The sequence below is a fragment of the Piliocolobus tephrosceles genome, chromosome 6 (genome assembly GCF_002776525.5).
Source record: "Piliocolobus tephrosceles isolate RC106 chromosome 6, ASM277652v3, whole genome shotgun sequence".
Classification (NCBI taxonomy): domain Eukaryota; kingdom Metazoa; phylum Chordata; class Mammalia; order Primates; family Cercopithecidae; genus Piliocolobus; species Piliocolobus tephrosceles.
Genome location: NC_045439.1, coordinates 100901578 through 100926775, shown reverse-complemented (window position 1 = coordinate 100926775; position 25198 = coordinate 100901578). Strand labels below are relative to the sequence as shown.

Here is a 25198-nt window from a genome sequence, read left to right as displayed (position 1 = left end):
GGATAATTGCTTGAACCCAGGAGGTAGAGGTTGCAATGAGCCAAGATCATGCCACTGCACTCCAGCCTGGGCGATAGAGCAAGACTCAGTCTCAAAAAATAAATAAATAAATAAATGTGTATATGTATATATACATAGTATATTGGATCGTGATAAATGCTGAGGAGAAAAATCAAGCAGGAAAGACAGTGGAGGGAGTTGAGATTTTAGAGAGGCGAGGTGATATTTGAATGAGCTGAGAGAAGTGAGGAAGTAAGTCATTCACATATCTGGAAAAAAAAGCATTCCTGGCAGAGAAATCCTAAGGAAGGTTTAAGGAACAGAGAAAAAGGCCAGTGTGAGTGAGGAGCGTTTGGAGAGATGTGTGGTAAGCAGCTAACAGCAGAGATGATGGGGGCCCTACGGGGACTGTCTGCACTTTGCACTTTGCCTTTACCCTGAGAGAAAAGGGAAGCCACTGGAGGACTGTGGGGAGTGAGAGAATCTGGCTCATATTTTAAAAGGATCACTCAGGTGGTAGTGTTGAGAATATACTGAAAGAAGATAGGACTCCTCTGCCAGAAGCCCAGTCAGAAGGTCTTGCAAGAATCCAGGGACAACATGATAGTGGGTTGGACCAGGGTAGTCAGATTCTATGTATATTTTTAAAACAGAACCAAGAATTTGCTGAAGGCTTAGCTGTGGGGTGTGAGACAATGCAAGGAGTTATGGGTGACTCCAAGGTTTTGGCCCAAGTAACTGGAAGAACTAAGATGCAGTTCTTTACAGAGAAAAGTGTCCAGAACAGAGGTTTCCTGACTACAGGCACTGCAGAAAAACGAGAAATTTAAGGTACTCTGGCCAATCAGAAAGGCAAGTGGGGTGGTTGACATCAGGAAAGTGCATTGGTCACTGTGTTTCAGGGCAGGATTTCAATCCCTGGGAGGCAGGCTGATAAAAACAAGGCACAGGGAAACGAGGCAGGTTACCATGGGATTCTGGCATGCAGGAGCCAGACAAGAGTCCAGTTATCAGAGCTGAGGCACAAGGCCAGCAATGGTGACTTGAGGCCAAATTACAGAGTGTGAGGCAGCCTCAGTCCTTCTGCCTCAGTTCAGGCTGGGTCCTAGAGACGGATGAGAGGCTGACTAGTCAGGTTCAAGAGGCCCCAGAAGACCCAGGGAAAAAGGTTACAGGGGCCAGAAACCAGACAGACCCAGCTCCGTCTGCACTCCACCACACTACCAGGGTAATCCTGGCATATTACTGGCTGATTCTATGCCTTTAACAAATCACTATGTGAAAGGTCCAGATGTGCAGATGTATGAGCCCCTCAAAAATGGGGCACCATTTGTACGTGTCTGAGACCTTGGTTGGGGGGTGGGGGAACCAGGCCCTGAGATAGGAAGGGGGCGTGCTAGTTTGTCACAAGACTGTAAAACAAAAGCAAGAAACATTCTGGGGACCAGATGGGAGACAAATGCAGCTACCACCACCTCCCTGTTAGCAAAGGGAGAGAAAGCAACCTCAAGGGGAATAGCTCAAAACGTGGGGGAGAGAGAAGCTGCTCCTAGACTATGAGGGGGTGCTGGCTGGGTAGGCAGTCCTACTTAGAAGTACAAGGTTAGGCCAAGCGCAGTGGCTCAGGCCTGTAATGCCAGCACTTTGGGAGGCCGAGACAGGAGGATCACAAGGTCAGGAGATCGAGACCATCCTGGCTAACATGGTGAAACCCTATCTCTACTAAAAATACAAAAACTAGCCGGGTGCGGTGGCTGGCGCCTGTAGTCCCAGCTACATGGGAGGCTGAGGCAGGAGAATGGCGTGAACCCAGGAGGCGGAGCTTGCAGTGAGCCAAGATTGCGCCACTGCACTCCAGCCTGGGCGACAGAGTGAGACTCTGTCTCAAAAAAAAAAAAAAAAAAAAAGAAGTACAAGGTTAAGGAAAGATGCTAAGCTAAACTTGTGATTGTTCTAAGCTAAATTTGCTAAGTTTGTTCGCAGACTCGCAGACACTGATTAAATTGTTTTCTACACATTTTCTTTCCTAGCTAGAGTTATAAGACATTCCTGCCAAAGAGAACTCTTAAAATTAAAGCAAGTAAGGGGCAAACATCTGTAGAAGCTCGGTCTGATAATTTGATTAACATATTTATTTTTCATATTTTATTATAAAGATATATATATGTATATATATATAAAACCATGCATTGATTTATTATAAAGAGAATAATTCCAGTGGTTGGCACTAAAATGAAATTAGATTTATTTTCTAGAAATGACAGGTCAACACATACTATTAAGCAATTAGAAAGTAGTCATTGAAAAGTAGCAGACTGTTGTAAACCTTCTATTTTAATATGAAAGTATCTATATCAACTCTCAGTATTTTCTTGAGTCATACTTCTCTGACGGCTGTAGATTTTCTGTGCATAATTGTATACCATAAATTAATGGCCCTTTTGATTTTCACAAAAGTTGTCCATTTTCAAACAAATTAGGTTTTTAAGTCAATATATGAGAGGTATTACACAGAGATCCATGAAGCCCCAAGGAAACATTTGCTAGGCAGCCTTGGTCACTCACCAGCCTCTAGGCCCGTGTGATTAAATTTTGTGCTTCAGTAAATATGCAAACTACTTAATGTCATGAACTTTGGAGTCATTCTTGAATAGTCAACACACACTTACAACGTCAGATCTGAAAAAGCTAAGGATTTCCTGTCCTTAAGGTAATAAATATCCAAATCCATCAGTGTCAGAAGTTTTGCTAAGGTAAATATCATTGCCAAAAATTAATGAAACCACATGTATTAACAACCTTGGCGATATTTCTACCCTTTGATTTCAGAATTCTACTTGTAGAAATCTATGATCACAAATATGGATGACTCATACATAAAAGTGTTTATCATCATATTATTCATAAAGAAAAATCAGAATCAACCAAAATGCCCAACATTGGGGAAATGCTCATAAATTGTAAGTCATATATGCTCATAAATTGTAAGTCATATATGATGAAATATTATTTAGCTATTAAAATTATACTTATAAAGTATTTTAATGACATGGGGAAATAATTATTGCATAATGGTTCAAAAAGAAAAAAATAATATAAATATGAAGAGTGATATCACCTGTATAAAGATACATGAAAAATAAACTTAACATTAAAATGGTAATCTCTAGTTGATGAAATATGGCTCATTTTTTTCTGTTCCTTTTTAATGTTTACATATTTTCCAAATTTTACACAGTGAGCACATATTATTTTTATAATGAAAAACAAAGAATTAAGGACCAAGCTATAAACAAATGCAATGTATTTTCCTGAATGTAAAGGTTTAAAAATGGAAGCTAAAAAAGAAAAAGAGGCCAGGCATGGTGGCTCACACCTGAAATCCCAGCACTTTGGGAGGCCGAGGCAGGCTGATCACTTGAGGTCAGGAGTTTGGGACCAGGCTGATCAACACGGTGACACCCCGTCTCTACTAAAAATACAAAAATTGACTGGGCGTGGTGGTATGTGCCTATAATCCTAGCTACTCAGGAGGCTGAGGCAGGAGAATCACTTGAACCTGGGAGGTGGAGGTTGCAGTTAGCCACGATCATGCCACTGCACTTTAGCCTGGGTGACAGAGTGAGACTCTGTTTCAAAAAGAAAAAAGAAAAGAAAAAGAAAAAGAACACTAGAGTTAACATCTTTGTGCTATAATTATTGTATATCCACCTCGTCTATCACACTCGATTATAAGCTTCTTAAACTGATACTGTCTGAATTTTCTTCACAAACCCAATAATATCTTACTCATAAAGGCACACTTATTAATGAATAAATTCGGGCAAGTTACAGTAGCTGCTTAATATAATAAAAAGTTATTTTAATAGTCAGAACAAGTGTTTCCTGGCATCTATATATGTTTACTCAAGATAAGAACAGCTGGGCTTTGGGAGATAATGACGCTTTGGTCTAGGCAATCAACTAAAAAGGGGGGCTGCCACATTGAAGAGCCCGAGTAGTACCTTCTGCAGCAGAAATAACAGCACCCCAAGGCCAGCAACACTCAAGTTTGTTTTCTGCCCCCACACAAAGCACTCACCTTTCACATGTGCATCCCCCACCCCCATATCCCAATAGCTGTAGATACAGCCAGAGTATGGTCAATCCTAGAAGGGCAGGGCTGTGTCCTCCAGGCACTCTCCCACTTCTCACAATAGAAGTGAAGAGCAATACTGTCAGGGTGGGGATACCCTTGATTTAACCCTAATTATTTTTAAAAATAATTCCTAACCATTGGTACTTTATTAGTAAGAAACATAACTTGTAACCTGACTCACAGTGGAGTACAACACTCTGGTGTGGGAGGATCCCTGGTTGAGAGCTGCTGCAGTAACAACAAAGCATTTATTGTACCAGGTGCTTCACATGTATTATCCGATTTCATCCTCACCAGGTCCTGTGAAGTAGGTACTATTAACACTCCTAGTTTACAAATATAGAAATGGGATTTGGACTTATATAGGTAAGTAGCAGTACTAGAATTCAAACCCAGGCTAATGCCCAAGCCTGTGCTGTAGTTGTGGCAGCAGAGGTGGCAGCGATGGCAGAGGGAATTACAGCAGTGGAAGCAGGAGCAGTAGGAACAATTAAAACAAGAGGAAACACCTTGGCTGGGCATGGTGGCTCACGCCTGTAATCTCAGCACTTTGGGAGGCTGATGTGGGCGGATTACCTGAGGTCAGGAGTTCGAGATCAGCCTGGCCAACGTCGTGAAACCCCATCTCTACTAAAAATACAAAAATTAGCTGGGCATGGTGGCACATGCCTATAATCCCAGCTACTCAGGAGGCTGAGGCAAGAGAATTGCTTGAGCCCGGGAGACAGAGGTTGCAGTGAGCCAAGATCATGTCACTGCACTCCAGCCTTGGTGACAAAGCGAGACTCTGTCTCAAAAAAAAAAAAGAGGAAACACCTCTAATGCCTTGTGCCAACCGTTGTTCTAAGGGCATTATATGTAACAACTCATTTATTCTTCTCAACAAAACTCTGATATTGGCATTATAACTATGCCCATTTTACAGGTGAGAAAAATGAGGCAAAGAGATGCTAAGTGATTTGCCCAAGGTCACACAGCGAGAAAGTGGTAGAGGCCACATTTGGATTCAGAGTGTGACCCTTTTGCCCATCACACTATGCAGCCTCTGTACTGCCCTAAAGCTTTTGCCATATTTTAAGGCAAAGTATATGTTGTCACTTTAGTACTTGTGGTATTTCTTTTCAAGTAGATCACTGGCTTCATCCCATGGATAGACTTCTCAGGAAACATTCCCATCTCTTCCAACTTCTCTGGCATGAAAATTTTCAATTAATGGAATCTGATTCAGTCTTTTAAAACACTACCTGGAAGGGTATTTTAAAGATCTCAAGTATCCATGCTATCTCTGCCCCTCCACTGCATGAACGGTTGAGAGCACGTGGGAGGCAGAATGAAAATGGCAATATTCCAGTTCTCTTGCTCAAGTTCTCATGGGTACAGATGTTCCTAATTCAGTGTGTGGGACCAATGTTTCCCCACCCCTTCTATAATTTCAAACAAAGGCTTTATCCCAGATGATTAGAGATTCATGAGTTGTCTATACTTTTCTCTCTCATTCTATAAGACTTCTATTCAACATGTATGGCTAGATAAAAAGGAAGGGAAAAATGATTCAAATATGGATTAAAAATACAACAACCGTATTCTTGGTCACAGCTCCTATTTCGGGACAGATGCACATTCCAAAACTATTAAGTAACCCCCTAACTCTCTGTGCTTCTCCTTAGGCAGAATAGAAGGACATGCTGCTGGAAGTCAAAATCAAAGGCAAACCAGTGAGCACATCACACATAGACACAGTACAAAAATCAGAGTTGCAAAGTGCATGTAGTTTAGGAGGTACAAACTCTTAAAAAGAATTCAGACAAGGTCAGAAAAATGTCAATCTCTGAAAAAGAACATAAGAAACAACATAAAATAGATGATATTAGTAATCAGTTAAAATCTTTCCCAGAAATAATTCATGCTAAAATAATTTATAAATGTGGTCTTCTTAATCTCATGCAGAAGCCCAAGGTCACTGCCCTGCCTCATTATATCTAATAGTATTTGGATAAAAGCAGACTGTCTCATGGCTGGCAGAGAGCATGCTGTACCAAGAGTAGGGCTGGCTAAGGGAAGAAAATATAACATTATAACCTTGGGAACAAAATTCCCTCTCACTTTAAAGTTCTGAGCAAATAACTATGCCACAAACTATGAAGAATGACTATACATGATCAGAATTTAGTTAGATGCTTGGGAAGGAATCAGTTTTCTTTACACCCCAGTTCCCTTAACACGCTCCAGCTCCAAAACCCCTTGGTCAAAGCCTCATGCCTCCTCTTAGCTCAGTTTATCCTATGGATAATTATTATAATCCTCATTCACATACAAAAACTAGGCTGAGATGGTTGAGGAAATGCCCAAATCATAGATCAAAAGAGTGGCAGAACCAGGACTCAAACCCAGGTTTGCCTGCTGCCCGAGCTCATCTTTATCACACCACAGCTCATCCTGGGGAGTAGGAAAGGAAGCAGAGTTTCCACAAGTCACTGCCCATACTCCAGGAGACAAAAGAACTAGATGAGAGGTGATTAGGAACAATGAGCAGCTGGGAGCTGACCACAGCAACAGAGACAGAATTTCTGAAGACCATTAGATGACACAAGAAGCTACTTTGAGATCTCTGTGGAGACTCTCTGATCTGTGACTCAAGACAGAACCATTTTGGAACAGTCTCTGAGATTCCAAGGTCTTTTGTGGCTTAAAGCAGAGCAGCCTTCTTCACTGAGGGGCAGTGGCCAGATGCAGGCTGCTCAGGCCACAGTGCTGGACACAGAATTGATGGTGTTAAACGAGGACTAACTGGGCTGCCGACTTCTGTGGAAGGGCCAACTTCTTTGCTTCTATGTGTCCTGAGCCTAATATAGACCTGCTGCCACAGCAGGTGCTTGGGAAACATTTGCCAAATCAATTATTTATTAATCAATTAATGAAGAGTGAAAAAGAAAAGTAGTTAACACCACTCTTGGAGTAGGGAGGGAGCAGGAGAACACGACACCCGACACCCTCACAGGGTCAGTCTGTTCCATTAGAAGACGTGTGTGTGTGTGTGTGTGTGTGTGTGTGTGTGTGTGATGTAATGTAATGTAAGGGTATGCCTACCACACAGCCTTTCAGAGCAACTGCCACATTTTACAGTGAGAAATTCTACCAAACAGAGATCTGATTTTGTGGGCATCCCTTTTTGAAATGCATGAACTCAGAGCAGGTAAGTGGAGGTTCAAAGTTTTTGATATGAACTTAATCAGGGTGCTTTGCTTACCACTCAAATAAACACTTCAGCCAAGGCACAGAAATCTGATTGGTTGATAAAGACAAGCAGGGAAGGGAAGATTACCATAGAGCCCTGGACTCTTAGGGGAAGGTGAGGACTTAATTCGGTGCTGAAACTGGGACCTAGAACGCAGCATGAGAATGCCTACCTCCTCCAAGAACTCTCCCACTTCTCAAAACAGGGGGCAGTGCTGTCCAGTTCAGTGGCCACCCGCCACATGTGGCTCCTGAGCACTTGAAATGTGGCTTACTGAACCAAGAAACTGAATTTTTAATTGCATTTAATCTTAATTAATTTAAATGGAAATAGCCACAAATGACTAGTGACTAACATATTGGACAGCAGAGGTGAGGGGGAGACAGTAAGAAGAGCACAGAAAAAAAGAGGTAGGAAGTGATAAAGACAAACTTCCTACTTCACAATTGTTCCTAAGCACTATTTGTATTACTATACTACTGACTTTTGCTTAGTACTTTAGTTTCCAGAGATATGCATTTATTCTGCATTCATTAGATCCTTATGAACAACTCTATCAAGTAACTGTCATTATCATCACTTATAGAGGAGATTCAGAGAATTCTGTGATTTACCTAAGGAAACTCAGTTGGGGGGAGTCTAATCACGTAACCCCAACACTATCCAGATGGCATGAAGAAACCTCACCTCTTCCTTTCAGAAAAAGGAAGTAGAGGGCGGATGGATGCTTTGTTTATCTCATCGTTCTGCCCTACACAATCTGAAAATATTTAATGAGAATCAGCCTCTCTTGTTTCATTCTGTTAAGCTTCTTCTCACCTGCTTGGAATTGAGCTCCTTAGCATTATTAGGAGTGCTCCGTGGGCAACAGGACAGGCAGAGCTGATCCTTCCCTCCAAATCTGTTTCTGCTCCCCTTTCCCAGGCTTGCATCCTCAGTAAGGGGAGCAGGAGCCCTGAGAGGTTGGCTTCTATGGAAAGCAAAGGGGTTCTGGATTATGCATCATGGTACCAATATGCTACTTTATATTACCTTGAAATAACAAACAAACAAAAAAAACGCAGGTCTTGAGATCTGACATGCATATATGCACACAGAACTGGATTATGTGCATGAGGACAAATGAGATTTCAAAGGCTGCTAAAAGGCTGCTTGAGGATTAAAGGGGACAATAGCAACAGCAAAGATATTTCAAATAACTCCATGACAGTGCCATTTGCCTGTTTAACCTTGTGCTAAGTTACTAAAACATTTTCCACAATTTTCCATTAGATACATTTTATAGACTCAAAAACAAAACAAACAAATAAAAAAAAAAAACAGGTAAAGGAAAATAAGGGAAATGTAATTTATTTTATTTTTTTTTTTGAGACGGAGTTTCATTCTTGTTGCCCAGGCTGGAGTGTGATGGCGCGATCTTGGCACACTGCAAACCTCCACCTCCTGGGTTCAAGCGATTCTCCTGCCTCAGCCTCCCAAGTAGGTGGGATTACAGGCATGCACCACCATGCCCGGCTAATTTTGTATTTTTAGTAGAGACAGGGTTTCTCCATGTTGGTCAGGCTGGTCTCGAACTCCCAACCTCAGGTGATCTGCCCACCTCGGCCTCCCAAAGTGCTGGGATTACAGGTGTGAGCCACTGCACCCAGCCGATTTTTAAATATTTAATACAAACTTACAAATGTAAGTCACCCTAGGCCAAGAATTCCTGACACGATCAAAATTTAAGCAAAAATGAGTGTAAACTGTTTGAAATTTTCCCTAAAAAAACTTTTTTAAAAGAAGTGAACAAGGCCTTGTGTTGTGGCTCACACCTGTAATCCCAGCACTTTGGGAGGCCACAGCGGGCAAATCACCTGAGGTCAGGAGTTCAAGACTGGCATGACCAACATGGTGAAACCCCGTCTCTATTAAAAATACAAAAAATGAGCCAGATATGGTGGCAGGCGCCTGTAGTCTCAGCTACTCAGCAGGCTGAGGCAGCAGAATCGCTTGACTCTGGGAGGTGGAGGTTGCAGTGAGCTGAGATCATGCTTCTGCACTCCAGCCTAGGTGACAGAGCAAGACCTGTCTCAAAATAAATAAATAAATAAATAAATAAATAAAATAAGTGAATAAGAGCATGTATACACATTTACATATTTTCCTCAGGAGGGATCCAAGGCATTCCTCAGATTTTCAAAGTGAAGGCATTCTTCTAGCCCTTCATTATCTTTCTCCAACTCCTGGACTCAAGCAATCTGCCTGCCTCAGCCTCCCAAAGTGCTAGGATTACAGGCGTGAGCCATGGTACCCAGCCTGCCTGATAGTTTATCTAATAGTTATTAAAAAGGCTTTAAAATTTTTTTCAAATACCTGAATTTTTTAATTTAAATTTAATTATTAATTACAATTTTATTAATTATGTTCAGATTCGATTTCTCCTTTTTTAATTTACTGAGAATTTATTTGGCCTAATATATGATCAATTTACACTATACACACACACATACACACACACACACCATGAACAAAGAGTGAAAACAACCCAAATAACAAGGGAGCAGTTAAACTGTGGCATATCCATGTGACAGAAGAGCATGTAGTCACTAGAAATAATGATTCTGAAAACCATTGAACACATATGGGAAAATGTTCCCGAACAGAAAGAAGGAAAATACAAAACTATACATGCATATGAGGCTGATTTTGTTAAAAAATATTTATAGTCACTGCGAAACTTTGAAAGAAAAGGCCAAATGGTGAACAAAGATGTAACCAGCATTCTGTAATAAGCAAGTGTTACATTTATAATCAGAAAAAGAAGTATTGCTTTTAAAATGAGTCTAGAAATATCTAGAAAGATATCTTACCTTTTTAGAGAATTAACTCTAGAGCATAAATTTTGGTATACAGTAATTCGGATTTGTTAATGGTATCACTCTTTATTATCTTCATTTTGAATACTGGCTCAGTCATAGTGAGTTAAAAATCTACAATTGTGCTATTGTCGAATTCTCCTCATTTATTGGAGTTTTTCCTTTTTGCAATTTGTTGCTATATTGTTTCATCATGTGAAAGTCATATAATGCTATGACAATTACCATCTACATAGAGAGCTTAACACAGTGTCTGGTACATAGCACATACTCAATAAATGTCACTTGTGGTTAGCAGAGGTATTTTGAGATTAATACTGCTACCTAGGTTTTCTTTCGTTTAACTGATGTATCTTTTTGCCAATCTTTTTTTTTCTTTAAAGAACCTTATGAAAATTTGAAAGGAAATGCAGTAAAGGAAAACCATGGAAACGGAACTGGAAGTCAAAGACTTGATTTTTAAGTCCTGGTTCTCTTACTTACTTGCTATGCAAACTCTGGGCCTCATTATACTACTCATATTGATAGTGGGCCCCAGGAAACCCACCTTGCTGGACCTGGCCTTCCAGGCCTTTGCAAACTGCTTTGCTACAAGGGCTTCTTCCCTTGACCATCAGATTGTTCCCTAAATTAGAACTTAAAAGCCCTCAGTTATAAACGACATGATACAATTTTGTTAAAGTGTAGTTAACAGAGATGTAAAAAGTGCAATTAGTTTTTAGTGATATGATTTGAAAGGACTAGGGTAGGTTATATAAAGGATATGAGGCTGGGAGTGGTGGCTCACACCTGTAATCCTAGCACTTTGGGAGGCCACAGTGGGTGGATCGCTTGAGCTCAGGAGTTCGAGACCAGCTTGGGCAACATAGTGAAACTCTATCTCTACAAAAATACAAAAACTGGCCGGGTGTGGTGGCTTGCGCCTGTACTCTCAGCTACCTGGGGGGCTGAGACAGGAGGACCCCTTGAGCTCAGGAGGTGGAGGTTGCAGTGAGCCAAGATCACATCACTGCGCTCCAGCTGGGCGACTGTTTTGAGACCTTGTCTCAAATATAAAAAAAAGGGGGATATGAAAAGCTACAACTATACCTACAAACCCCTATACAGAGAGAAGCCCTTTGTCCCTCTCTCTACAGCTGCCTGACAAGCCACTCAGTCAACATGTGCCCTAGCTGTTACACAGGCTAGAACATGCTATCCCTCCACTGAGCAGAAGAGACAGCTCTAGCCCTCGCTCTCAGAGAAGGTAACGCCCACTTCCTCCTCTCTGCCCTCAGTGTATGTGTGCCAGGCCCTGCCTAGAGACATGGGGGCTGTAACCCTGGCCATCTCTTGACTGATGATCTGCCCCTTGCTAAAGATTATCAGAAGGCAGGCTGAAAAGCTGGCTTTTGTTTATTCATCTGATAAGTCTATGTTCTTAGCATAAGGGCTCATTGGGTTAGAAAAAAAGAATGCACTTTGAGATCCTCCATTAGGATAGAAAATTGGTCTTTACCATATTAAAATATTACTACACTTACCAACCAATGTTGTAGTAAGACGATGAAGTAAAATAACAAATATGAAAGCATTTTGTAAACTCCAAGGTGATTTACAAACATAAAAGGAGTAGACAGGAAGAACAAGTTCAACATATCTATAGTACATCATGATTGCTAAAGTTAGTAACAATGTGTCATATATTTCCAAATTGCTAAAAGAGCAGATTCTTACCACAAAAGAAATGATAATGATGTGAGAGGATGCATATGTTTGTCTGATTAGCCATTCCACAATGTATACATTTATCAAAACATCATATTGTATACCATACATATATACAATTTTGTCAATCAAAAATACATAAATATAATAAAAATTAAAGGAGGATTGTATATAAAAAAGTGATTATAAGCAACTGAACTTCAGTAAAAATCTGTGTTTCTGTACCACATTCACGGAAGACTCCGTATTATCAAGAGGTCAGTTATCCCCAACCTACCTATAGACTCAATGCAATCCTATTTAAAATCCTAGCAGGTGTTGGCCAGGCACAGTGGCTCACACCTGTAATCCCAGCACTTTGGGAAGCCGAGGCGGGTGGATTACAGGGTCAGGAGATCAAGACCATCCTGGCTAATACTGTGAAACCCCATCTCTACCAAAAATACAAAAAAATTAGCCGGACGTGGTGGCAGGCGTCTGTAGTCCCAGCTACTTGGGAGGCTGAGGCAGGAGAATGGCATGAACCCGGGGAGCAGAGCTTGCAGTGAGTGGAGATCGCGCCACTGCACTCCAGCCTGGGCAACAGAGTGAGACCCTGTCTCAAAAAAAATCCTAGCAGGTTTTTTGTAGATATTAACAAGCTGATTCTAAAACATTATGGATAAGCAAAGGAACTAAAATAAGCAAAACAGCTTCAAAAAAGAACAAAGAGGACTTTCATTACCTAATTCTGAGCCTCGCCATAAAGGTACAGTAATCAAGATAGTGTGATATTAGCAAAATGATAGACAATGAAACCAATGACACAGAAGATAAGAGTCCAGAAATAGACCCACATGTATATGGTCAATTGATTTTCAACAAAGGCACCAAGGCATTTCAATAGAGAAAAGAAAGTCTTCATCAAATGGTGCTAGAACAATTTAATATCCCCAAGCAAAATGAGTGAGCCTCAAACCCACACCCTATACCACACAAAAAAATTAACTCGTAATTTACTTAAGTGTAAAACACAGAGCTATAAAACTAATAGAGAAATACACAGGAAAAAAACCTTTGGGAACTTGAGTTAGGCGAAGAACTCTTATTAATAGATAAAACAAAAGCACAAATCATGAAATAACACAATTGATAAACTAGACTTCAAAATTTAAAACTTCTAGTCTTCGAGACTATTGAGAAAATGAAAAAACAAGACACAGACTGGGGGAAAATATTTGCAAAATACATACCTGATAAAGAACCGGTATCCAGAATATATAAACAACTCTCACAACTGATTAAGAAAATTAACAACTCAATTTAAAAACTAGACAAGGCCGGGCGTAGTGGCTCATGCTTGTAATCCCAGCACTTTGGGAGGCCGAGGCGGGCAGATCAAAAGGTCAGGAGATTGAGACCATCCTGGCTAACACAGTGAAACCCCATCTCTACTAAAAATACAAAAAAAATTAGCCGGGCATGGTGGCGGGTGCCTGTAGTCCCAGCTACTCAGGAGGCTGAGGCAGGAGAATGGCATGAACCCAGGAGGCAGAGCTTGCAGTGAGCCAAGATCATGCCACTGCACTCCGGCCTGGACAACAGAGCAAGACTCCATCTCAAAAAAAATAAAAATAAAAATAAAAACTAGACACAAGATTTGAATGCTTCATCAAAGAAGATACAAGGATCGCAAATAAGCATACACAAAATTTTCAACATCATTAGTAATCATTAGGAAAATGCAATTAAAACTACAACAAGACCTGGCTGGGTGGCTCATGCCTACAATCCCAGCACTTTGGGAGGCCGAGGCAGGTAGATTACCTGAGATCAGAAGTTCGAGACCAGCCTGGCCAACATGGTGAAACTCCGCCTTTACTAAAAATACAAAAAATTAGCCGGGTGTGGTGGTGCATGCCTGTGATCCCGGCTATTTGGGAGGCTGAGGCAGGAGAATCGCTTGAACCGAGGCGGAGGTTGCAGTGAGCCGAGATTGTGCCCCTGCACTCTAGCCTGGGTGACAGAGCGAGACTCTGTCTCAAAAACAAACAAACAAACAAACAAAAACACCACAATGAGATACCACTACACAGGTACTAGAATTACTGAATTTTTTTTAAACAAATTTTTAGAGTAAAGTGAGAGCACGTTTATTAGGAAAGTAAAGAAATAAAAGAATGGCTATTCTACTCCACAGGAAGAGCAGCCTAAAATTTTTCACTTTGAAATACTGCCACTTCACACACACTAGGATGGCTACTATCAAAAAAACACACAAACAAAAACAGAAAGTAAGTATTGGTGAGGATGTGGAAAAAATGAAACCCTTCTGTACCGTTGGTGAGAATGGAAAATGGAAATGGTACTGCTGCTATAGAAAAATAGCATGGCCATTCCTTAAAAAAATTAAAACCAGGGCCAGGCGCGGTGGCTCATGCCCATAATCCCAGCACTTTGGGAGGCCAAGGCAGGCAGATCACGAGGTCAGGAGTTCAAGACCAGTCTGGCCAACATGGTGAAACCCCATTTCTACTAAAAAGATAAAAATCAGGCCAGGCATGGTGGCTCACGCCTATAATCCCAGCACTTTGGGAGGCCAAGGCAGGTGTATCATGAGGTCAGGAGTTCAAGACCAGCCTGGCCAAGATGGTGAAACCCCATTTTTACTAAAAATACAAAAAAGTAGCAGAGTGTGGTGGCAGGCATCTGTAATCCTAGCTACTTGGGAGGCTGAGGCAGGAGAAATGCTTGAACCCAGGGAGGTGGAGGTTGCAGTGAGCTGAGATTGCGCCACTGCACTCCAGCCTGGGCGACAGAGCGAGACTCCATCTCAAAAAAAAAAAAAACAAAATTAGCCAGGTGTGGTGGGGCACGCCTGTAATCCTAGCTACTCAGGAGGCTCAGGCAGTAGAATTGCTTGAACCCAGGAGGCAGAGGTTGCAGTGAGCTGAGATCACACCACTGCACTCCAGCCTGGACAACAGAGTGAGATTCAGTCTCAAAAAAAAAAAAAAAAAAAATTAAAACCAGAATTATCATATGATCCAGCAATCCTACTTCTGTGTATATACTCAAAAGAACTGAAAGCAGAGCCTTGAAGAGATTATTTGCACACCCATGTTCATAGCAGCGTTATTCACAATAGCCAAGAGGTGGAGGCAACCCAAGTGTCCATTAGTGGATGAATGGAACAAAATGTGGCATCCACATACAATGAAATGTTACTCAGCCTTTAAAAGGAAGGAAATCATGTCACAGACTATAACATGGGTGAACCCTGAAGATATTATACTAAGCACAAGCCAGTCACAAAAAAGACAAATAGTATAGGATCTCCCTCATATGAGGCACTTAGAATAGTCAAACTCATACAGACAGAAAGAAGAGTGGTTGCCAGAGGCTGGTGGGAAGGGAACATGGAGAATTCCTGTTGAACGGGCATAGGATTTCAGTTTTGTCAGATGAAAAAATTCTGGAGATTGGCTGCACAATATGAATGTACATAATACCACTGAACTATAGATTTAAAAATGGTTTTAGAAGATACCAAGAAACTACTTTTAAAAAATGGTTAAGATGGTAAATTTTATATTATGTTTTTTAACCACCATTTTTTTGAAACTCTGAAATACCAAGTGCTAGAGCAGATACAGGGTCACTGGAACTCTCATCCTCTGCTGGTAAGAATGTGAAACAGTAGAGCCACTTTGGAGAACAGCTTGGCGATTTCTTATAAAGCTAAAGTTAATATACACTTACTATATGATCTAGCAATTCCACTACTAGGTACTTACACAAAAACTGTATGTGAATGTTTATAGAATATTTATTCATAATTGCCAAAAGTGGAAACAACCCAAATGTCCATCAACTAACTGATGAATGGATAAATTATCTACATCCATAGAAGGGAATTCTACTCAGCAATAAAAAGAAATGAACTACTGATCAATGCAATGTAGTGGGTTAAATCACGGCCACCAAAAAAGATATGTTCAAGTCCTATCCCCCAGAACCTGTGAATATGATTTTATTTGCAAACAGAATCTTTGCGAATGTAATCAAGCAAAGGTGAGATCACATTGGATTAGGGTAGGCCCTAAATCCAATGACTAGTTCTTTATAAGAGAAAGGAGAGGAAGATTTAGACACAGAGACACAGACAAACAATAAAGGAAGTCGTGTGATGACAGAGGCAGAGAGTACGAGCAAGTGATGCAGCTACAAGCTAAGAACTGCCGCAGTTCACGGAAGCTAGGAAGAGACAAGGAGGGATTCTTCCCCAGAGCGTTCATGGTGCTGCTGACACCATGATTTCCAACTTCTGGACTCAGAACACAAGAAAATAAATTTCTGTTGTTTTAAGGCACCAAGTTCATGGTACTTTGTTACAGCAGCCCTAGGAAACTAACACACACACAACAACTCAGATGAATCTCAAATGCAATATGCTAAGTGAGAGAAAAACTCAAAAGACTATGGACATTTGATTCCACTAATAGGACACTGGAAGAGTCAAAACTACAGATGGTAGTTTCCAGAGGCTGAAGGTGGGGGATGGAGAATACTTACAAAGAGACACAAGGGAAACTTTTGGGGTAATGGAACTATTCCACATCTTCATTGTGGTGGTAATATGGCATAGAAATGTATACCTAAAAAAGGTATAAATTATATTGTATGTAAATTATACCTCAAAAAATTTACTTAAAAAAAAATCTGTGCTCTGGGACTCTCCTCAGTTTTTCAAGAATTTTTCTCAGTTTGGAAGAGGGCTCCCACCAGCCTAATTGGGCAGAATGTGAAGATCAAAATAAAAATAACAGATTAGCTTCCTCAAGCCCACTCCAACTATGTATAGTGTACTTTCGTTCAATAAATCTGTGCTTTCATTGCTTCAAAAAATGAATAAATAAAAATAATAGATTATAATAGATTGAATAACACAGAAAATCATAAAACCATATACCGAGAGATAAAAAATTCATGTATAGATTCAAAGTTTAATGAAGATCAGGATAAAGTATCTCCTCACAAAATATTTATTCTTTACAAAGGGGAAAAGAGTAACTTTAGAATGGGGAAGTCTGACAGACACGCCACCTTTTTTTTTTTTGAGACAGGGTCTGACTCTGTCACCCAAGCTGGAGTGCTATGGCACCATCTGAGCTCACTGAAATCTCTGCTCTGCAGGCTCAAGCAATCAATCCTCCCACTTCAGCTTACCAAGTAGCTGGGACCAGAGGCGTGCACTACCACATCTGGCCTTTTTTTTTTTTTTTTTTGGTAGGGACAGGGTCTTGCCATGTTGCCCAGGCTGGTCTCAAACTTCTGGGCTCAAGCGATCTGCCTGCTTCAGTCTCCCAAAATGCTGGGATTACAGGCGTGAGTCACCATGCCTGGTGGACACCACCTTAATTAATAAAAGAGAACATCATCATTAATAGGACACATCAAAACCATGTGCCTAATGTGATACCATAACAGCATCACTTCTGTGTTATTCCTGCCAAAGATGCATAGTCTGAATCAAATCACAAAGATACGTTAGGCAGACCCCAACTGAGGGGTTATATCTACAAAAAAATTGGCCTGTAATCTTCAAATGTGACGGGATCACAAAAGTTAAGAGTACTTGAATTAATGTCAAAAATAAAGGGCTGAAAAGCTGTTCCAGACTGAAGGAGACTGCAGACAATAACGGGCATGTGATTCTGAACTGAATCCCTTTGCTATAGATGACAGCAGTGGGACATTTGGTGAATGAGGTCTAAAGATCAGATTGTAATAACAGATCACTGTTAATTTTCTTATCTTGATGGCTGTATTTTGGTTATATAGAACAATGTCTTTCCTTGTAGGAAAAACACAGTGAAATATTAGGGGGTGATGGGGCATCAGGTGAGCAACTTATTCCCAAGTGAAAAAAAAGTTATGTCAGCAGGGCACAGTAGTTCATGCCTGTAATCCCAGCACTTTGGGAGGATGAGGTGGGCGGATCACCTGAGGTCAGGAGTTCGAGACCAGCCTGGCCAACATGGTGAGACATTGTCTCTACTAAAAATACAGAAATTAGCCAGGCGTGGTGATGTGCGCCTATGATCCCAGCTACTTGGGAGGCTGAGGCAGGAGAATCGCTTGAACTCAGGGGCTAGAGGTTGCAGTGAGCTGACATCGTGCTATGGCATTCTAGCCTAGGTGAAAGAACAAGACTCAAAAAAAAAAAAAAAGAAAAAAGTTAAGTGGACTATACTTCCAAGTATTATGTAAGTTTGTGATTGTTGCAAAGAAAAAACAAACAAACAAAACAAAAACAGTATGAAAAGAATCCCGGGGGCTGGGCACAGCGGCTCATGCCTGTAATCCCAGCACTTTGGAAGGCCAAGGTGGGTGGATTACTTGAGGTCAGGAGTTCAAGACCAAATTGATCAACATGGTGAAACCTCATCTCTACTAAAAATATAAAAATTAGCTAGGCATGGTGGTGCATACCTGTAATCCTAGCTACTCAGGAGACTGAGGCAGAAGAATTGCTTGAACCCCGGTAATGGAGGTTACAGTGAGCTGAGATCACGCCACTGCACTCCTCCTGCCTGGGCAACAGAGTGAGACTCCATCTCACAAAAAAAAAGAAAAGAATCCTGGGAAGGCCAAGGATTATCATTTTATCCCATTCCCCAATGCAACGGAAGGGGTACATCATAGTAAATTTTATATTCCTCTAAAGTTGACAATAAAGTAGCACAAAATTGGGATCTCAGACACAGCAAACTTGCACAATGTTGTATTTCCTGAAGTATGAAATCCAGCATAAGGCAGAGACCTATGTTACTTGGATACTAAGTAACACAGTGGGTTAATATATAAGGTAGTTTGATATATGAAGGTAGATCTCTAATACAGGCAGTAATATGGTAAAGAGTCCATTGTCATCATACTGAAGACAAGATTCCAGTGTAACAAGGTACAAATATGTTCATGTTATACTTTTCTAATCACAACTATACTTGGAGTTCCTATTAGCACTTTCAAATTGAAGTCCCCAACTTAAATAATACATTTGGCTTCATTTGACATCATCAAAAAAGTGAACCCAGTTTCTATCACAAAGAAATAAGACAGTGCTTTTAAAATGGTCAGGCATCCAAATAATCAAGTAATGCTTCATCTTCAAGTTTATATCTCAACTTTAACACCAAATCTTAAATTGCATAATTAGAATGACAGGCTCCTAATGTTTCAGAGACTAGGATATCTAAGCAGGTCTAATTCATGTCTTAACAACAGTGCCATATACCATTGTCTGAAACACCAATTCCACATTGTTTTGAACAAGGCTTTCCACTTATATGAATGATGAAAGCACACTAGGACACTGCAGTAATCTAAACTCAATACAGACTACTTATCTGTGCCTTACACCTGCACTGACCCATGTGGTAGCAACTAGCCACATGAAACTAGCGAAATGCAGCCGGTACAAATTAAAGTATGCTTTAAGTATAAAATATGCAACAGATTTTGACTTAGTACACACAAAGGTATGTGAGATTTCTCAATTTTTTTATGCTGATTGCATGTTAAAATGATCATATTTTGGGTATACCGGATTAAATTTTTTTTTTATTTTTTATTTTTTCTTTGAGACAGAGTCTCGCTCTGTCGCCCAGGCTGGAGTACAGTAGTGTGATCTCTGTTCACTGCACCCTCCGCCTCCTGGGTTCAAGCGATTCTCATGCCTCAGCTTCCCAAGTAGCTGGGACTGCAGCTGTGCGCCACCACACCTAGCTAATTTTTGTATTTTTAGTAGAGATGGGGTTTCACCATGGTGACCAGGCTGGTCTTGAACTCCTGACCTCAGGTGATCCACCGGCCTTGGCCTCCAAAGTGCTAGGATTACAGGTGTGAGCCACCATGCCCAGCCAAACATTTATTTAAGTAATATTAAAATTATATATGAGAAAGCTACATTTTGAAAAATATAGATATTAAAATTAATCCCACATGTTTCTTCTTTAATGTAGCTTCTAGAACATTTTAAATTACATATGCTTGTGTAATAATTCTACTGGCCAGTGCCGCCTTCAGCCATTTGTGAAATAACACTAATGAATGCTGTAGAAACTATGAGAGAGAGTATTAATGGACTTTCCAAAAAGACTGAACTGTACCTAGGCCCAGCTTATCCTTCAAGATCTCATCTTTGTCTATTTTTTACACTCCATTCAGCTTCAAGAAAGTACATATCTGGAAGTACCTGAAACTCTGACGCACTGCTCCGCAGCTGGCTCACATTTGGTAAGGATCCTCCATGGTACTGTGTAAGGCGCAGTTGCTGAAGCTTCTGAAATTGAACCTGGAAACAAAGTGATTTCAAGAACGTTGAGAGGTAACAGCAAAGATCTAAGGAAGCATCAAAGTATAGTATTTTGTAGAGGAACAGTACAAGAATGAAAGTCTTGGTTTCAATTTCTTCTCTACTTAAGTGATCACACCCTCAAGGTTTCCGGGGCTTTCTGGGTTTTGATTACTCTGTTTTCAGAAAGACCTTACCCATGTTCCAAAGGTCCCATATACCATGATAGTAACGTCCTCTTGCAAGGTCTTTGAGTGTGTATGCTTGGACACACTGGCATAATCTTTAACAACAATAAAAGAATTTCTGAAAGAAAAACTAAGCTACTAACCACAACCCTAACACATTAACTGTTTTCCCTTCTTCATGCTCTTTTCCAGCCTCCATTTACATTTCTGGTAAGAACTGCATAGCTGTGATCATAAGATAGATACAACCTAGCATGCTCATCACAAGCCTTTTCTATGCTATTACAGAATAATTTTTCATGGGTATATAACAGTTCTTCTTAATTATTTCCTTAGAACACCTTCCAAAGGGTGATTACTAAATCTCTGGATATGGGCCTTTTGGTGGCTCTCAACATATACTGCCAAAATGCTTTCCCAAACAGTTTACTAATATACATATGAGAAAAGTTTCACCAAAAAAAAAAAACAAAAAACAAAAAAAACCAAAAAAAACTCATTGACACTGGATATTATCATTAATTGGGGTAAGGAAGGAGGTCAGTTCAATGGCTATAAAATGGCATCCCACCATTTTAATATGCCTTTCTTCTGGAAGTTCTTCCTTACTTCATTTTTCAAAAAGCAATAAACTGGTTACAGTTCTTGTAAATCTCAAAGTGGTCTGATCTGGTCTTTAAGAGTTCTGTTTCTAAAATAATAAATTAGCTCCATGGTTACATAACCGTTGGCACTATAATTCATATACAGAAGAAAAGGGTTATAGACGAGAGCCCTGGGGCAGATTTTTACCCTTCATTACTCTCTGTCTCTAACAATAATAAAACACTACCAGATCTAAGCCCCTAGGATGGGCCAGGTGCTGTTCTCGGACACTTGGCCCACTTCATCCCTAATCCTCCCCACAACCATGCAAATGAGACTGTACTCTCCTGCTGTTACAGACCTGGAGACCAAGACTCAGTTCAGTGACTTGCCACGTGGCTAGCAGGAGGCTGAGCCACGGCTGTCAGCCTCAAAGCCCATATGCCCATTTTCACCATGTTCTTTCCTTTGTCCCATATTTCCCTCGATGATACTAATTACGAACTCAAAAAAAAAAAAGGTGAAGTTTGGTTGACCAAAAGTATTGTTGAACCTATAAAGCTCTGCGATTGTTTCCTTTTTACATTTATTATGAAAGATTTCAAATAGCATACGTGAAATAAAGACAGGTATAATAAAACCCCATCTATCCATCTTTTAGCTTAAAAATTACCAACTTATATCCAATCATCTTTTATCTTTACCCTCTCCACTACCCACAGTGCCTCACTGAAAGAAATCTCAGACATCGTATCACTCCATATTTCAGTATGTAAAAGATATCCTTAAAAGATAAAGACTTATACTCATTTGGAAATTTTAAAGGCATATGAAATCCTTTAGTGGCTTTAACTTCCCTTATACCTGCTATATTTGATTTCTCAAACGTACTAAACAGGGAGACAGTTATAACCTATTAATCAAAACCCAAATCTCAGGGCCAAACAGGAGGAGGACGACATGGTGAGTTTTTTCCATCTAGGAGTGGAGTTATAGGAATAAAGTCTCTCAGCTTTCAATCTTAACATTCTAAAAGTACTTACCAAAAGCATCTGACTATTGTTGAAATTCTCTGGACAAAATTATCAGCCACCTTGATTTAAAGCCTTTGACTTCTTTTTTGAAGGATCAATTTATCCATTGATTTACTGATACAAAAACTTAACTGTGTGTCAGGTAGTATGCCAGGCACTGGCTTACTAAGATGAATGTATGCAAAAGTTCCTGCCTTCAGAGAGTTCTCACAAAGGCTTCAACTCTTACCCAAAAGCCTTGACACTTCAACCAACCCAAGTTATAAATCCAGACAGGGACCTGTCTTCAACTGAGCTGAAGGCCATCTCACAGTCCCCCATAACTGCTCTCCCTCCCAAAGCACCTATTTCCAGAGCCTTCAAAGACTGTTAAAAAAGAGCACTGCCAGCCTGGCCAACACGGTGAAACCCCATCTCTACTAAAAATTAGCTGGGTGTGATGGTGCATGCCTGCAATCCTAGCTACTTGGGAGGATGAGGCAAGAGAATTGCTTGAACCCAGGAAGCAGAGGTTGCAGTGAGCCAAGATCACGCCACTGTACTACAGCCTGGGTGACACAGTGAGACTCTGTCTCAAAAAAAAAAAAAAAAAAAGACCAGGCACAGTGGCTCACACCTGTAATCCTAGCACTTTGGGAGGCCGAGGCGGGCGGATCACGAGGTCAGGAGATCGAGATCGAGACCGTCCTGGCTAACACCGTGAAACCCTGCCTCTACTGAAAGTACAAAAAAATTAGCCGGGCGTGGTGGTGGGCGCCTGTAGTCCCAACTACTTGGGAGGCTGAGGCAGGAGAATGGCGTGAACTGGGAAGGCGGAGCTTGCAGTGAGCCGAGATCTTGCCACTGCACTCCAGCCTGGGCGACAGAGCGAGACTCTGTAAAAAAACAAAAAGCACTGGACCTGTTATCGGATGATGTGACATTGTAACCTGGAATTCCCCTGTGGTTGGGCAAACAACTCTGATGCCTCCTGCACAAGATAAACTGAGGATTAAATGACACAGACACAACAGTAGTATGTCAAATGTAAAGCTCTGGACAACTTCTTAAGATATTATCATTATCATTATTGCTGATCTCAGTTACCTCTTCAAACTCTGAGTTATTTTGACATTTTCCTTTTTTGAAATTTAGACTCATTGAGCTAGAAAAAGAACTTTGAGACTGTCTTCAACACCTTCATGTTTACAGATGATGAACATGTGAACCAAAGAATGATTAGCCTAAGGCCGAGGTCACAGACTGGCAGTCCATGGGCCACATTTCGCCTAGAGAGTGTTCTGTTTACCCACCAGATGTTGACCCATTCAGTGTATTAAATTTCAATTGAAAAAATCAGGACACTGCTTAAAAATCTGGATTTCCAACTTCTCGTGATTGAAAGGTCAGACAACATGAACCCATGTTCTTGCAAGGCATTGCTGAATGAAGCTGAGAAGAGGCCACCTCCTTAGACAGCATTTGCCAAGTCCTCACTGTACCCTGTTATTCCTCCACGATGGCCCAGGATCAGCTGCCATGATCATCTCATTCCTGGCCCCTCCATTCATTTTCCTTACCTGCCTCACTGACTGAGTTAGCGACCTTTGGCCTACAGTCACACATCTTAGTGGAATTTTCTTTAATGCCTACAGGAAATGAGATCCAGGCCTCATTAATTGCTTTTTGAGAAAAGTCTCACAATAGCCAACACGATTACAATCCAAAATCCCAGCAGGTCCTTTTAGAGAGATTGACAAGATAATTCTAAAATTTATGGATGAGCAAATGACCTAGAACAGTCAGAGCAATTTTTTTTTTTTTTTGAGATAGGGTCTCTGTTGCCCAGGCTGGAGTGCAGTGTCACAATTACAGCTCACTGCAGCCTCCACCTCCCAAACACAGGCGCGCACCACCACGCCCAACTAATTTTTGTATTTTTTTTTTTTTTTTTTTTTAGAGATGGATTTCACCATGTTACCGAGGCTGGTCTAGAACTCCTGGGCTCAAGCGATCTGCCCGCCTCAGCCTCCCAAAATGCTGGGATTACAGGCGTGAGCCACGGCACCTAGCCAGAGCAATTTTCAAAAAGAGGTAAGTTAGAGGACTTAAATTACTAGGTTTTAAGCCTTACTATAAAGCTATAATATACAGTGTGCTATTGTCAAAAAGAGAGATATACAAATTGCTGGAACAGAAGAGAGTCTAAAAATAAACCAACACTTATATGGCCAACTGATTGCAACAAAATTGCCACAGCCACAGTAATTCAATGGGCAAAGAAAAGTCTTTTCAATAAATGATGCTGATACCTTATAGCAGGGAGTAAAAGCAGTTGAAGATCCTTATGGGGGAAATTAAAGTAGTTGAGTATATAGACATTCACTGTGATAGCCAGATTCAAACCCCGGCTCTACCACTTACCAGCTCAGCAACCATACCTCTCTAAGCCTCAGTTTACTCATCCACAAAATGAGGAAAATTCCAGATAGACACACCATAGGCTCATTTTGAGGACTATGTGAGATAACAACATGTGAAAGGGATTACAGTGCCTAGCAGAAGGAAAGTCCTCAATATTTAGCCAAAATCTAATATTTCCATCTTCTCTCTCTCCTCCATTCTGAGACCTCGCTAATCTATGACATATCTATTGTCTTATCATTGGTTTATTTTCACATGAAAATAATGAGTCTTCACAAATATACAAGTCAAATCAACACTCCAGGTTGATATGCTGAGTTAGTCCTGTGGTTCCTCAACACAAGTTGCTCTTCACAGCCAAACTTCTGGAATAAGTTTCCAACCCTATCTCCATTCCTCACCCCCATCCTCAACATCTCACAGTTAGCCTTTCACCCAGCACCCTGAGAATGCAGCAACTCTCACCAAGGTTACTGATGACCTCGTCCGATGACCTCCACATGACTAAACCAAAGGACACATCTTTTGTGTCAGACCAAGTCAGCAGCACTAGGCTCAGCTGGTCGGCATTCCCTCCTCTTCACAAGAGTACTCCTGGCTTTCTCCTGCCCCTCTGGTTGCTCTTCAAGCCTTCTTTGCCAGCTCCTCCACCTCCCTTTCAAATGGTATATAGTTCCTTAGTTCCTTGGGCTTCTCCTAGGCCCTCTTCATG

The 25198-nt window shown here is 40.8% G+C and overlaps 1 protein-coding gene across 5 annotated transcripts in view; it reads right to left on the bottom strand.

Annotated features, from left to right (window-relative positions):
* CRTC3 (CREB regulated transcription coactivator 3) overlaps nt 1–25198 on the bottom strand; it is a 99964-nt gene that overhangs the window by 69537 nt on the left and 5229 nt on the right. For all 5 annotated transcript variants that reach the window (XM_026448699.2, XM_026448698.1, XM_026448697.1 and 2 more), the window contains exon 2: nt 20178–20276. In XM_026448699.2, the coding sequence (XP_026304484.1) occupies nt 20178–20276 (99 nt within the window). The remainder of the gene's footprint in view (nt 1–20177; nt 20277–25198) is intronic.